Source organism: Actinia tenebrosa, unplaced genomic scaffold (genome assembly GCF_029948245.1).
Source record: "Actinia tenebrosa isolate PJP-AT-01 unplaced genomic scaffold, QUT_ActTen_1.0 PGA_scaffold0__85_contigs__length_37466705, whole genome shotgun sequence".
Classification (NCBI taxonomy): Eukaryota; Metazoa; Cnidaria; class Anthozoa; order Actiniaria; family Actiniidae; genus Actinia; species Actinia tenebrosa.
In genome coordinates, this window is record NW_028292569.1 from 8,732,216 (window position 1) to 8,748,336 (window position 16,121).

Genomic DNA, 16,121 nt, shown 5'->3' on the forward strand with positions numbered 1-16,121 from the left:
GACCACTGAGTAGATGAATAACAGGCTCTTACTTTTGAGGCGTATCATGCCATGCTACCTCCAAAAATTATAAAAAACAAAATAAAAAGTTTTCTGATATTTCAAACACGCTTCATACAGACAAAAATTATCATATTTTTCCTTAAGGAGAATTTTTTGTTTCGTGTTTTCCTCTAGAAAGACATTTTTAAACATTACCAAAAAATGAATGGGGAACAATGAATGGGTAAAAGGAAAATGAAGCCCCTGAACTTTCGGAAAATTATCTTCAGTTAGCAAAAAAAAATCTTTATTTCTTTAATTAAAGATTAAGCAAGTTTTAAGTTAATTACAAACTTTTTAAAATTCCGAGTTTAATTTTTCGTATCAAGGATATCCGCATTAAAAGCTTTCATTTAAGAAAAAATGTGTATAACTAAAATAGAAAATAGAAAAGTGTCCGTAATAGCGAAGCGTCTATTAATACCAGGAGTGGATCCAGGATTTTGTTCAGGGAGGGGTGCACTGCACAAAGCTAGCCCAGGGAGGGGTGCACAGAGTTGAACCAGGGAGGGGTGCGCACGGGGATCCCTTGGATTTTAGTTGGGCTCCCTGTGTGTCGAATGGCTGACGAGCAGGAGACTGAGCGAGTGTAAACTTTATGTGTAGCAAAAGAGAAGAGAGCCACGCCGGAAGATTGCCGGATTGTACTCTCCCGCAGGTAAGGAAACGGCTGCAAACGACTGTAAGCATTTTATATCCATAGAATTACAAGTGATGATTGCCTTTATTCGAAGACTCTAAGATTTCAGAGCCAAAAAGACAAAAACGATGAGCCAAACGCTGATGTTAAATGGCGGCCTGTCAGATTGGTTTTTGATTACAACGCCACGAGGGTTAAATGATTTTCCTTCCTCATTTTTCCATAACAACAAAATTCTTTAGTCTAGTACTGTAGAGGACTCATTGGTGGCTCCAAGGTGTTGGGTAGTGCTCCGGCTATCGCGAAATTGCCAGTTGTTTTCGCTCTAAAACACGAAGGACTCTGAAGTGGTTGTGTTGAGAAGGTAAAAAGTTCATCCGAGATGCAAACGCCAGATCCCATGAATCTTAGTTTTGTTTACCCAAAAATCTCTAGTAACTAGACCTACTACTTTGCACTCTTCGCATCTGATTTTCTTTTTTTTTAAATCGTTCTCTTTTCTATTGGGTTTTTGAGAGTTATCGCCCTTCACTTTTTTGGGTGTTGCTTGTGCCGACAATTTAATTCACAAGATCAGTTTGTCATTTTGTTGCGATTTCCAACAAAAAAGCGGAAAATTTTCCATATATTTCAATTCTTTTTCTATGTATTTTTCGCAATTTGAATTTTCATTCTAGAAAATAAGATCCAGGATTTATATTTATTTCGAACAAGGACACAAAAATCGTGTCTGGCAGTTAGTTTTTGCAGTCGTATTCGCATCGCATAAAGCGACTGAAAAAAATTAACCAAAATGGAAGATCTAAATATCGATGTAAGCCGTTCTCCTTATTAAAACTACGTGAGGTTCATAGAAAGATTTCCAAGTAATGCTAAGAAGGGCTTGTCAACAGATAAGATCGTTGGGTCTGATCCAAGTATACTGATATTAAATATCTTGGGAAGAACTTCGATGTAGTGTTCATATATCACTCGCCCACAAAAAAAATCTAAAAAAAACCTTTAAAATATAACTCACTTATCTAAACTACAAATATTGTTTTTTGACAACCTACACGACGGCCGTCTGCTGCTAGTAGAGGTTTAATATATCTTTTAAATCCAGTCCAAAGCGATATAGTTTTGCACTGTAGGAGCTAATATTTGACCTTTAATGGACAATAAGTTTTACCGACTATTTTTAGACCATGGTTGTATTCAATTGGTGTTCGCCTGTAAAGTATTTACGAGTCTGATCGATATCCATCATGCTTGCACTAAAAAAATTCCCACAGAAATATTTGAATTTCGCTCGAGGTAAAAAAGTCTTGAAGAGATATCAAGGGGTAACTACGCTTAAATCCAACCGTGTGGGTGATGAGTAGCATATATCGAACTTTGATTTTCTAAGATTAAATTCAAAAGCGATAGAATGAGAGTATTTATTTTTGATTAAAGAGTTTAGTATATTTTAACATAAAAAGACTGTTATAAGATTTCTAAGAATTTATTGATCTGAAATGCAGAACCATTTTATACACTGTACGCCAGGCCCAGTTGCACCTTGTTTCTATAGTAACGAGGTAGGTTATAGGCAATGTACACATACTGTTGCTGTCAAACAAAAATCTTTTTGATGTGCAAAAAAATTGCATTCCTTGGTGGCTAGAGCTACAAGTATCGCATAATATATAACTTGTTGTTGTTCACTTGCTTGATTATGGTTGTTCTCACACACTAAAAAGTTCTTTAAAGCTTTAAATATACTCCCTTTTTCCATGTTGTACTGTATTTTGCATCTTTTTGAATGTAATGAGTCCTGAATACCCAATAATGTCACTAAATGTAAAAACCAATATCCTTGAACAAACACTTTCTAAGATAAACTACCAAAACTGATTTATCTTTAGATGCATGACAATATACTGTAGCATTAGGCTGAATGTGGAGTGACAAATATTATACTTGAAAAACTTGTGAGTGATGTAAACTAGTTTTACTAAAAAAATATTGCATTTCTACAAACTCTGAAAAGTTACAGTCACAATCAAACCATTTTCCTATTTTGGACTTATAATAATTTAAAGCATGCTGTCCAGAAATAGTGGCTATGCTTCCCTATATACATAACACAGTATTAAATTTTCAAGTTTCTTTTTATTAGAAAGGAGTAGTTTTTGTTATATAAAATAGTTGTATGTTACATAACAATCAAAACATTGTAATTGGCCGAGAACTAGGATTGTATGTGTGAAGGCAAAAAAACTTTTATTAGATGAGATTCCTTTGTTATTAATCCTTTTATGGCTTGAAATTTTAATGATGCATGGATAACAACAAAAATCAAACTGCATTAATTGGCTGTGTTTTGAACTCTCTATTTATTTGCATAAGTTTATTGGTGAGCATTGGTCAAGCTTATCCTATACAATCTTCAAACTTTCTATGCATTAATTAAAGTCTTGCAATATTGTAGGAAGCTAGAGATCAAATCTTGTTAATATATTCATGCTAACAAATTATGTAAAAAGTTTGAATAATTTATCAATTACTCAGGTTAGCCAACCTCATGATAGCTCATGTTTTCTCTTTAATTATATTTTCTTGGATTAGAAGATTACAGCATTAATTATTAGTGGTTTTGTTACTTTATCCTTAAGATCAGGCTCTGCTGTGTACTTCATAGATTTTTTAGCATTTTTCTTTCTCTAAATCTAATACCTTTACTACTTCTGGGTGGATGGCTTAACGCCTGACAGGTTTTGCAACAAAATTGATAAGGCAGCCGATAGACCAAATTAGAATTTTAGAACAACTCGACACATATACATTGTACGGCACTGAGCCTGGCAGGGCTAGAATCCAGGTTACATTGGTGAAAGGTGTTAAATTAGCAGCACACGACATCCATGCTTTCTTCTCTTGTTTGATGTGCTGAGTACAGTTATGAAGCATGCGTAGTAATTGGCAGAACATAAGAGAAGTGTTAGATGACGATCAATGGTGGTAGAATGCATCTCAATACTTTTCTAGTCCTCTAATAATTTCCAAGTGCTTTATAACACTGCAAACAGCGCAAAAAGCAAGTTTCGTATATTACTTTCATTAAATGCAATTACAGAAAGTGTTCCTGAGTGCTGTTTGTTCTCATAAAGCACACATTTTATGTAATGTTTAATAAACGAGCAGGAGTGTTTTATCGGGTATAAGACACGAGGCGCAGCCGAGTGGTTTTAGACCAGATAAAACACGATCTGTGAGTCTATTAAACGGCTTAGAAAACTCATGATGTATGTTCTCATATTGTACAGAATTCTTTACGAAACGAACCATGTGAGTGCAAGTGAGGACGAATCTATATGAGATATAAAATCACCTTCATGGTCATGATTTCTATTGTGTTTCCTTCATAAATTATTTATGAGTTTTCTAAATTGCTTTTATGAGATATTTTTGAATAATTTTGTGTGTGCGCGCCCTCTCCTTAGATCTAAACAAGATAGTCAGTCAATTCTTATAACATTAATTATAAGTATACTTGTTACTTTCACCACATAGGTAGGCTTTGGTGTTTAAGTGGTGTGATGTGATGGGCACATCAGCGTCTAAACCCAGGTACCAATGCCACGTAGTCATTGTGGGTGGAGGATTTGGTGGTATAAATGCAGCAGTCCAGTTGGATTCATATTGCCAGGTCACCCTAATTGACCCAAAAGATGCATTTCACAACAATGTTGCTGCCTTGAGGGGTGTTGTAGAACCATCATTCATCAAAAAGACACTGATTCCCTATGAAAATGCCCTTCAGCACGGTACATTCATCAAAGCCAAGTGTGTCAGTGTACATCTGTCGCTCAAGAAAGTCACCCTTTCTGATGGACAGGAAATTCAATATGATTATTTAATTTTTGCTTGTGGTTCATCAAATCCTTTTCCAGGTAAGTTTGAAATGTTAACAAAATATGACAGTTACTTGAGTGTTTTAAGACAGCGAAATTAAATTTTGCTAGGCATCAATCAACAGTTTGTATGCAAAGATGAATTTAATGAGCCTACCAACTTTTAATTGCGTCTACAGAAACTCAATTCCTCTTTGTTCTGACTTGAATAATTAATTTTGGGAAATTTAGAAATGGCTCTAATGACAAACAGACAATAGACAGGATATCCTGAATTCGCTTGACTGGTCACGAAACAAGTCAAGTCAAGGTTGAACTTGATGAATAAAAGAATCAAGTTCAGTCTCGAGTTCAAACCATCGTTTCCTGGTCAGTCAAGCCAATTCGGGATAGGTCTATTAAAAATGGATTGCTGTTAAATCAATAATCACAGCTCTCTGGAAGAATGAACCTCATGGAAGGGCCCAGTACAGGGAGTGATTTTTGGTTTTAAGACAGCAGTTATTATAGATGCATGCACGCAAATCAGATGTAAATGAGACAAGAAGCATTGTATCTGTCAGATAGCCTCACTTGGATGATTTTTTAAACAAAGGAATATCTCCTTGCCGTCTCAACTGTAATAACAGCTATTGTAAGTGTAATTTCTAACTTTACAGGCAAAGTACCTCTTGGAATGTCTAAAGATGATGCACAAAAGCTTTATGAAGACCTGGCAAAAGAGGTATGATATGAACATACATTCAAGTATGACAGTGACACTTAATTCTTGATGATGATGATAATGATGATGATGATGATGGCCTAAGTTGTAGACCACATACTTTTAGACTATGTTTATCAAAAGAGTCACAAGAAGGGATCCTAGGGATTTGTCTGCTTTTTGGATTTGTGCCCCCACCCCCCTTCCCCCCAGAAAAATCCTGGCTATATGCCTCTGTATTCTATGCACCTGACAATCTTCGTTCTGTTGGATGGCTTTGTGGACTGCATATATCAGGGTGCCATCACCTAATTTGAACTGTATCTTATAAGATACCATGGCTTCATTCATGAATAATACTTCTTGAGCTAAGTTGTACACTATATAAGACTACAAAATTAGTACAAAATGACATGTCGAGTCAAAATAAGTTTTGGAATTCTGTAACACGCTTATGGTAACCTGTTTCGAATGGATCAAATTTCATTTGCACTGACCGTGAGTGCAAAGACATATATCTAGGATATCATAAGTGCAATTCAGAACCAATTCCACTTACCATCCGTGATATTAAATAATATGAATTTGCTAATTAAATGAAGAAGTATAAACATATGCTTATTGCAAAAGCTAATTGATGCATTTTTGTGCATTTTATTGTATTAAATAATTCATAACTAATTACTTAAGAATAGACCTTAAGTTACATAGGTTTTTAGATATTTTGGGAGGGGGGGGGGACCAATGAGTTATAGCTCCATTAAAATAAAATCACAATAAGAAATATTAACAAAAGAGAGATACATTGGTTTATTAACCTAGAATAGAATAACTCAGGACTTACTTATTAAGCTAGCTAAAATTATGTTAAAAAGGTGGAGAAGTAGAATCCTCCAACCGTAAAATTCTACTTGGCTCTAAATGTCAATTGAATATCCAGCTAATCTGAGAGAAAATTTTTAAAACTGAGGTGTCACTTTTCCATTTGAAATTATGGATTTCCAGGCTACTAAATGAAAAATAATAAAGTTGCTAATAAGAGGTTGATGACTGTAACACAATAACTAATGAGTTTTATATTTTTATTGCAATGGGGAACGTATTTATATTTTTCGCTGGTCTTTTTACACATAATATAATACCTCAGTTTTGCAGTGACGTCATGTCAATGTTACGATCTCAGATCAGCTGGGTAGCATCAAACATTGTTCATGAGCCTCTGGCTTGGACGACTAAGCAATCATTTCTTGTCTGATCACATAAAAATAATTATAATTATAGTTATAATAATTATAGTTCAGTGAGTGGTGTTTTGTTCAATTTATAGGTCAAAAACAGCAAAAAAATTGCAATTATTGGTGGAGGTCCAGTAGGGGTTGAGATGGCTGGTGAAATTGCTTGTGATTATCCAGACAAGCAGGTGACAATAATTCATTCAAGAGATAGGCTTATTGATGAAAGAATGTCTGAAAAGTTCTTGAAGAAGGTACACAGTGCAGTGAAGTCAATGAAGATTACGACTGTACTTGGTGAAAAGGTGGCAATGGAAGAACTCAATGTAAGAATATACTAAGAATGTTTACAGTAACCCTATGTTTTTGTAAACTAATAGAAAATTAATGTAATAGATAAGAAAATGTTTCCAATCACAATGTCGACACAATCTACCAGGGCCTTTTTTCCAAAGCTAGCCAATCATGATTAAGAGTAAAAGTTAGAGCCAATCAGGAGAGAACAGAACCAGCTAATCACAGCCCTGTTTCATTCAGGTCTTGGTTTTGCTGCTTGCTCGTGATTGGCTTGCATTGAATGGTTGATTAGCTATGTAGAATATTGGTCCTGGTCATAAGAGTGTTTCCACACAGGGCTTGAAACAACATACCATTCTGTCAATGTTTATGATGACTGGCCCAAATAATTTTACCTCATTTCTGGATCAATGTAGCTGTTCAAAATAACCGGCAAGGCACAGATTTGACCAGAAAATTAATTCTGGCCAGGCACCATCCAATAACCAGCCATTGTTTTATGCCCTGGCTTAGTAAAAGTAGTAACCTTTGGAAAAACGTTTCGCTGCGTTGTCTCATTTTCATTTCCATGCATAGAATAGGCCATTTGCATGTTCATCTAATAGGTCAAATGACACTACCCCGTGTGTTAACGATTAAAAGAACATTTCATTAAATTTATTAGGCGAGGTTGCAGCTACTATAGTCAACTGTAGGAAAAATGCCAACAATAAGATTAATTATAAGAGGATAACTAACAATTTGTATGAAAAAATGTCTTGGCTAGAATGCTATTTTTTTAGCTGCTTTTCTAACTCTTTTTTTTTTTGTTTTTTTTTTGTTTCCCAATTTGATGCAAAGTTTGATGGCCAGAAGTCTTGGGTAAGTGGTCCCATAACTCTAACCACCGACAAGGGAACCTCCATTGAAGCAGATTTAGTTTTACGATGCACTGGATTTAAAGTCAATGCAGATGCATATCGCTCTAAACTGTCTGACAAGATGGACCACAATACCGGTACTTTAAAGGTGAACAAGTACCTGCAGGTGGAAGAGATGGATGATGTCTTTGCTGTTGGTGACTGTAACAACACAGATGAAATGAAGTTAGCTTATGTTGCTGGAGTTCAAGGAGGTAAAATAATTTTATCAAAAGAATGATGATGTCTTTTTATTCATAAAAATCTATTTCTAAAGAGATTGTTGGAGCCAAAGGAGATAGGGGCTAGGTCATTCCAAGATGGAAAGGAATTATATGGGCATACAGCCAGAGCATCTGACAGAGTGCAAGGGAATAAAACAATGTGTTGAAGACTGATTATCTGTACAGTGCTTCCTAACACTATCTTTCTCTGTGTTGTTACTTTGTCTAGTGCGTGACAAATCACGCCTTCATTACTAATAATTATTGAAATTATTTCTCTATGTGGATTTTATATAAAATTATAGTACATATATTTTCTTTTTCTATAGCTTTCCATTGTGCTTTAATGTTTATATATTAAATAAAGGGTTAGGTTGCAAATTGGGACGTAAGTTCTGTTCCTTTCTTCCATCACTTCCCATTTCTTTTGTCCATTGTTATTTAATTCTTTTGTAATGTATTGTTATTTTGGTGACAAAATCATTAAATGAAAACTAAACTAAACTAAGCTCCACTGCCCAAAGTTGGATTGCATTGTTTTCATTCTACATTTTGATTGGTTCTCGCTAAGTGGCCCCAGTTTCAGTAGTCGTACAGTAATTCTGTCTTGAGCTATGTCATCATGCTGCCTCGTTCTTGCTACTAATCTGTATTATTTTAATATCATACATAATTCAACAGAGCTTGTAGCTTTCAACATCAAGCAACTGAATGAAAACAAGAAATTAAAAGAACACAAGTTATCCCGGCCTATGATGGTTGTCCCAATAGGACGAAATAATGGAGTCAGCCAGCTACCAAATGGAAGTGTGATGGGAAGCTTTGTTACCAAAACCCTAAAAGGCAAAAATTTATTTACTGCTAAGTATTGGAAGCTTATGAACCAAAAGCAGCCATAAGACTGAAACAATCCTATTTCATAATGATAACAATCAAAACAAGTTTTGCAAAGAAAAGGCACCAAAATTCAGCTGAAAACGGGATACAATTACTGATTCTGTCATTTCAAAGACAAAAAATATTTCTTGAAATTCCCCGATTTTGTCCCTTCAACTAAACTTTGGGTTACTTCTGTACATTTGATGTCATTATGAAATAGGTCAAATGTCAAGTCACTATGAATAGCGGCAGGAAATTGGTATGTTATAATATACTTCTGCCATCCATAACTTATTGATACTTCTATACCTTATTCCAACTTGGGTCTATTCTTCTTCCTCTGAAACTACATAATCCTTTCGTTCGGAGCTAAATGGTCTATTAAGATAAATGGAGGGGTGGGGTTAGGATTGTCTCCTTACGTCCACGCATGGGTGATTCGACTCCAGGAAATCAATATTTTTGGCCACTGTAACCAGTTTTGATTTAGTTTTGTGTGTTCAAGACTAAGAAAATCATTCATAAATATTAGTCATTATTCTCTTTCTGAGAAGAAAGACCACTGACATTAAAAATGTACATTCCTGATTTTTGCTGTCGGTAATTGGATGGATATCGACGTGGTATTACCAGACCTAAAAAAGTCATAAAGAAGTATGTGGAAACTAAGATACTTTCTTTCTTTCTAACTATGCATCTTTATAATTTTTTCAATAGCTTAAAGCCTTATTCAAAGATTTTTATCTCAAATATGGGTTTAGCCAGAATTTTATTGTCGAAACAATCATTGTAGCTATAGAAACAGTTTAATGATTCAATCAATGTGTCCCTATTACCTCAAAGTGGTGCACGTACATAAACCTTTAAGTAGGACATTATTTATTGTTGGTAAGACCTTAAGTTAAGGGTGAATCCAAAATGGTTTTAGCGTTTCATACACATTCTTAGAAAGTTACTATAATTTTAAAACAAGCAACATATAATATAGACTGATAATGACTAGCGGTTACTAGTTTGGACTGCATAAGTGTGTTAAATACAACAAGTGAATAAGGAGGAAATGGAAACACAATGTTTAATATAGTTACAAACTCTTTTACGTGGTATTTAAGTATCCTTCTTAACTTGGTATATAGTATAAACTGTCATGATATATGGGTACGTCTAATCAAATGTCCAAGTCTAGTTACCAGTCAGCTTTTATGTTTGCTTTTTATGTTGAAAAAAATTGTATAAGGAGGCCCTATTAGGAGGTACCCTTGGCCTCTGTTTAAAACTTCTTAACTACCTATGTCACATTTTCGGATTGCTCTTGTGTTGCATGTCGGAATGTGTAGTTCCAAAAATTATCCATACCCCCCTCAAGGAGGAATTTTTTTAAGACACCCCCTACCCCCGGAAATTCCAATTTTCTTCCATACAAACTCTGTAATTTTTGTTCTTTCTCTGACCCCCCCTACGCTTCAGAAATTCCAAATTCCTCTGTGGGGTGGCATGGGTATGGATGATTTCTGGAACTACACAATACTTACCCCTAATTTATTATGACAGCTTTGCTGTCTGTAATTCATTAGAGCAGTCTATTGTTTGTCACTAGCTTGTGGCTTTCAATGCCATGTCTTTAGTCAAAATGTACCACTAACAGGGCCTCTATGAGGAATAATTATTGTAATAGTAGTTTCAAAATGAAACTTTAATATTGAAAATGGTTGCCTTTCTAGCAGGTCACTCTAGGATACAAAGTGCATTGATCAAGCTAGACTTGTATGTTAGTTCCCCAAGCTATCCCATGTTGCTTTGTAGTAAATGTACTGATGTATTTGAAATTATAATTTAAGATTAGGATAGGAGGATGCAAGAGTGCCGTTAATTTTTTTCTTAGCATATATGCCTCAGCATTAGGAACATGCCAGCCATGCATGATATATTTAGGTGTCATTTATTATAAAACCTCCAGCTGCATAACAGTTGATGCCCTACTAGTACATTTGTTCATTACCAACCAACACAACATCAGTAATCCCAGAACAAAACCTTGTAGTCTTCATGAAGACAGAACTTTAACCTGTAAAATAGCAATCATTCAGAACATTTTAGTACAATGTTTTTCATTCATTTTGTTGTCTATGAATAACTAGTGTATTTAACCTGTACAATAAAATCTACCAAGGAAAAAGCCCATTTCTGAGATGTTGTAACCAAGTGCATCATAGTGAGGCTAGGTCACTGCAAAGTTTGAAGTGCTTCAAAGTGTGAAATACAGTAGTACATAGAGGTATTACTTGGCTGGCTGAGATGTGGATTTTATCTTCAAGTTTTGAGGGGATATCTTACAAGTGAGTGCAGGAAACAAGTAAGATATTCTCTACATAAGAATATAAAATTTTTATCTCCAAGCAGTCATTTGATATTGTTTAACATATAATTATTGACGAAATACAATTTCGGTGGATTTTTACTATTTAATGCAGTTTCTAAGAATTCTAATGAATGAATGGTGCATATGTGAAGATATCACCCTTTAGTAGCAGAGAAAAATAGAATTCATCGATGATTGTACTGATTAAAAAACATTCTTGATAATGCCTCTCAGAAATGGGCTATAAGCCTTCCATTGCTCTTTGTACTCATGAGCATTAACAAGAAGCTGTAATTTTAATGAGACGAAGGGTTTATTTTGAGTTAAATATGTATTGCTTAATTCTAGGCAATATGCCTAGCTAAAGAATGCACATGAGAAGAGCACTGTATATGACTCCAGAAGTTGCTGCTACTGTATTGCAATGTGTTTTGCTGTACTATGGTTAAGCTGGTTGATTACCAAAAGGATTCTTTAATTTGGCTCAACACATGCATGAGAGTAAAGCAGCATCTGAGTAGAACTTCAACACAAGTCTTGTGGTTAAAACAAAACCATGGAATGGGTGTTTACAGCAGTGTTAACTTTTATTAGACTAACATGTTGAATATATCTTGGGTTTACTTAAGTTATTAATTATTAATATGTCATATATATAATTTATTAAGTATGTCACATTGAAAAGGTTCTTTCACTGGAGAATTATGTGAACTAATTAAGGTCCTTTAGATGAAATTTTAACTGATGATCATGTGGAATGATGTTGCAAGATAGGTTTCCTGAGGGGTGTTTCATGTCATACCTTTGGAAACTTGTCTCTCAACAGACAACTCAAGATAGTTTCACAATGCTGTACTTATGAGCCATTTCGAGGTTGAGTTGTCATTACACTGCATGGTGGGATGGTTTTAGAGGAAGAAAATAGACAACCTCAGAGTGGCTAATTTCAAAATGGTTGTCAGAGCCATACATAGGCAATAGCCATTAGGACATAGGTCATTCCAAAATCAAAATGTTGTTGGAACGACTAGTGTTTCTTTTTGTTATTCTCGTCCAGAACATTAACACTGAGGTTAGTGTAGAGATATCCAATTTCATTTGTAGTGGATGAATCCATTTTAAAGGCCTCGATCATTCATGTTTAGTTGTATTCCCATAACTAGAATTCCTTTGGGTCTTAGAATGTTCCGTCACTCATCTTACTTTGACAACCTTTGCTCTGAAATAAGCATATAAACAGCTATTTGTTGTGAACCAGTTGAATATCTTAAAAAAGCCTTGGCCACAAAAATTTAAAATTTCATTTTTTGATGGGTCCTTTTCTGCACTAATTGTTAGCAATCGAAGTGGTTTAGTTTTTTACTTAATTTCAATTTCAGTTTATTGTTTCATAGTTTAATGCCTACTTTTTTTAGGATGTGTTATTTAATAGTTTTTCTTAGTAATGAGTGGTTTTATTTTTTACTTCATTTCAGTTTTACTTAATTGCGTAGTTGAATGTCTAGTTTTTGAGCCGTGTCATTTAGTTTTTTATTAACTTTAATTTAGAGATAGCCACACTGTAAAGGATGTGTGAATAAATAAAATTGTCAGCTTGATACCTTGTCTATTAACCCAAAGTTGACCTCTCTTGGCGGCTCCTCTTGACTCCTGTGAGTTGCGTTGCACGCTATTATAAATACATAGAAGGGCGGTAGACTTGAGAAAGCCTATCCCTGTCCACACGCTTCTGGATATATATTTGAAAACAGATTTGTCTATTTAATATTTTTCAACAAAAATTGTCCACATGTAGCATATTCAAATAATTTTCCTGTGCATGTCATGTCCACATCCATTTTCAAAAAGTTGCATTTTTGCACGAACTTCATTTTGGTGGACATCAATCAAAGTGTTTCCATGACATTGGAAAAAACAGTTTTCAAGAGCAGGTGCCTATGTAATGTCTTGAGAAAGCCATGATTGAAGTCTACCAAAATCAAATTTGTCGCAAAAGCAAATAGTTTTCAAAAATATCAGGATATGTGTGGACATGAGAAAACAGAGGTCCTAAAGTAAGGGGACGGTGGAGCGACTGTTTTCTCTGGCTAGTAATGGACAAGGATGTCTTATTGCACTGCATTTGTACTTGATTTTGCTTTTGAACTTTAGCCCTGCATTTTGCATGTGAATTTTTTTTAAATAACTGCTTGCACCTGACAACAAACTTTATTTTAATATTTACCCCAGAACCTCCTTACTATCTTCCTACTACATGTACATGCATGCCTCAAAAATATCGCTATATAGTTATTTTTAGCATACTTTTCTAAACTAACTCCTATTTTCGAGGGTGCCCTGCAGAAATGGGTTAGGCTTCACAAATTTGCAACATCCCCTGTGATTGGTTGGGGAAAGGTCATTGTTTTCTATTGTTCTACACGTGTGCCCTCCAATGGGATCACATCTTGCAAATTCGCGAAGGACGACCCGGGGCAGAAATCCATGAAAAGCTCAAGTCTAGATCAGGCATCCCTTGAAAGAAATCAATGTTATTTGATTCTTTACTGATGGCTTAGAACTGTTCGATCAGGATCAAAAGCAGTGTTGACTTTTACCACCAGTTGCTATTAAGGTATTAGGATACGAAAAATGACGAATTGCTTGGAAAAAAATTTTTTTTTTTAATTTCGTAATTTTAAACTTTTATCTTTCATATGTTTGTGAAACTTCTTGCAATTTTTGATTGGAAAAGCCAAAATTTTGAGAAAAATCGAAATCCTGACTTTATCAAGACCGGAAATGTACCGTCGCTTAATATATGCACATCTGTCATGCTCCTTTGTCATTGTAACAGGGCTCTAAATAGAAAACTTTTTTTAGCCTGCCATAGTAAAGGAGCATGGTAAAAGGAGGTCATTCCAGTAAATTTTGCATGTCATTTTATTATTCATTTGGCAGTGCATCCCTATTTTCGCCTGGCAAGCATGAAATTTGTCCTGTCATTTGGCCATTGGCAGGCCGCTATTTTGAGCCCTGTGTAAAAAGATCCTACATTGCGATTGTCCAGAACGCCAGATAATTTGAAAAGTGATGACAAAATGGAAGGCTCAAGGTGTTTTGGCCAACACCATCGTGGCTCCCTGCAGCTTCCGGCTCCAAACAAAGAAATGTGTTTTTCTCGAATCTTTTTTGCCGCTAAAACCTCAACTTCAAAGAGCTAAGAGTCCCTTGGATTTCATTCAATCTTTTCAAAATTTGGAGAGTTTATAAAATAACTCATGATCCAAAAAAGGGTGTCTCCGAATTTTGAAATTTAATTTCTTTCCAAAGTTATGACACTTTTTACTGTAAACAACACTCCAAAAGCGATCGCTGAACTTTGATCAAAAATAGCGAGAGATAGAAAACAGATATCAAAAATCTGGGACACCCTTTTTGAGCTTATTATCAAACATAGCTTAAAATGTACGTGTCCGTTAACGTTTTCACTGAGGCATAGTCAAATTTCGCTTCGAGGGCAATAATGTGAACAACAATTAAAAAAAATCGTATTTTGAAAATTTCTTCATAAACTATGTTTACTCAGCTTTCAGAAAATGTATACTTTGTTCGTGTTATACTATAAAGCCAGCGCTTTATTTAAGTTTGCGCGCATAGTGGTCATAAACGTATCCTAATACCTTAAGTCAATGTCATTTCCAATCTCATATGGATTGTTTTACCAGCTGACTGGAAAGTTTCTAGTAAGAATGTACAGGGATGATGCATGATTGAGCATTGGCAGAGTTTATTCTTGAAAGAATTTGGTTATAAATGTCATAAAATTTATTCAGCTGATTGAAGAAATTTATGGATTCTCCATTTTTTTGGATTGAAAAAAACAGGGATTGGAAGGTTTCCATTTTCTTCTGATTTTGATTCTGACTCTGATCCTTTTTAAGTGAAAACGAGAATATCTGAATGTAAAATTCCAGGAATTATCCATACCCTCTCCCTGTGTAACTCTCCCTGGCAAAGCAGCTGAGGTCAGCTTGTGGATTCTGAATAGCAACGATTCTTCCTCTAAATAAAAATATCTATCGCTTTCCAGCATTCTTAGAAAACTTGATTGCAGGCTCCAACTTCTTATGTTTTCTTTTTTGAGTCTCATCATCCAAAGTTTCAACTCTTTTCAACCTATCACCATAGAAATGGTTCTTAAGAAACTCACTAGCAGAATCAATAACTCTTTTTGTATTTTTACTTGCTTGGTTTAAAACTACTACTTGTAGACCTTTTGGTTCTTCACCGACTGGGACTTGTGTCATATTCTCATCCTCTTTGTTGTTCTTGTCCTCTTTATTGTCATCATCATCATCACTATCAAAGGTGACATGTTTAGGAGTCACAACATGAGCTCCCTTAATATTTTTCTGTTGCTTAGCATCCAATTCCTGCTTCTTCGTAACTTTTTCTAGAATCTCAGCTGGTAGTCGGACGAGTTCACGAGCTTTGCGCGATTCTTTCTGCTGTTTAAGGATCTCATCTCTTTCTCTTCTTCGTTGTTTTTCTTTCTCTCTCAAAGAATCTACCGTTTCTTTTTCTTTGTGAATTTCTGCGATAGCTGCTTCTTTGCTTGCACTCAGAGAAATGCTTTCCGGTGCTTCATCGTCTTCAGTCTCACTAATCACATCGGGTTCATTCTCCCCTAATCTTTTAACATCTTCTGAACTATCTGCTGGAACTTCCTCACATTTTGGATCTTTGTCTTCATTGATTTTACTATTTTCAAGAAGTTTGGCTTTCTTGCTGCTCGATCGCGTTACCCTGGACATATTTGATCTTTTATGCTCTTAAAAATCACCAAACCCTTTGCATTTAAGCTATTAATCCACGACGAAAATAAAAAATATCTTACGAATATCGAAAACAATCTTTAACTACTACTCCACATGTTTTTGGTGACTATAACACGAAGAAATAATGCCGCTGACAAGAACACCGTGG

General features: G+C 35.1%; 2 protein-coding genes across 3 annotated transcripts; one reads left to right on the forward strand and one right to left on the reverse strand.

The window, feature by feature from the left end:
* The first annotated feature begins 610 nt into the window (after positions 1-610).
* Positions 611-12,751, forward strand: LOC116293362 (ferroptosis suppressor protein 1). Of its 2 annotated transcripts, XM_031700781.2 has the most exons (7): positions 623-700; positions 925-1,046; positions 4,220-4,599; positions 5,220-5,284; positions 6,591-6,821; positions 7,633-7,906; positions 8,597-12,751. In XM_031700781.2, exons 3-7 carry the CDS (start codon positions 4,251-4,253, stop codon positions 8,812-8,814), a joined length of 1,137 nt encoding a protein of 378 aa, XP_031556641.2. In that variant the 5' UTR covers positions 623-700; positions 925-1,046; positions 4,220-4,250; the 3' UTR covers positions 8,815-12,751. The 2 variants fall into 2 exon arrangements, with proteins under 2 accessions (XP_031556640.2, XP_031556641.2); XM_031700780.2 differs by lacking the exon at positions 925-1,046 and having other exon boundaries at positions 611-700.
* Positions 12,752-13,342: 591 nt separating this feature from the next.
* LOC116293365 (uncharacterized) lies at positions 13,343-16,073 on the reverse strand. Its single transcript, XM_031700785.2, has one exon. The coding sequence runs from the start codon at positions 15,947-15,949 to the stop codon at positions 15,212-15,214; it is 738 nt and encodes a 245-aa protein (XP_031556645.1). The 5' UTR covers positions 15,950-16,073; the 3' UTR covers positions 13,343-15,211.
* Between the last annotated feature and the right edge of the window lie 48 nt (positions 16,074-16,121).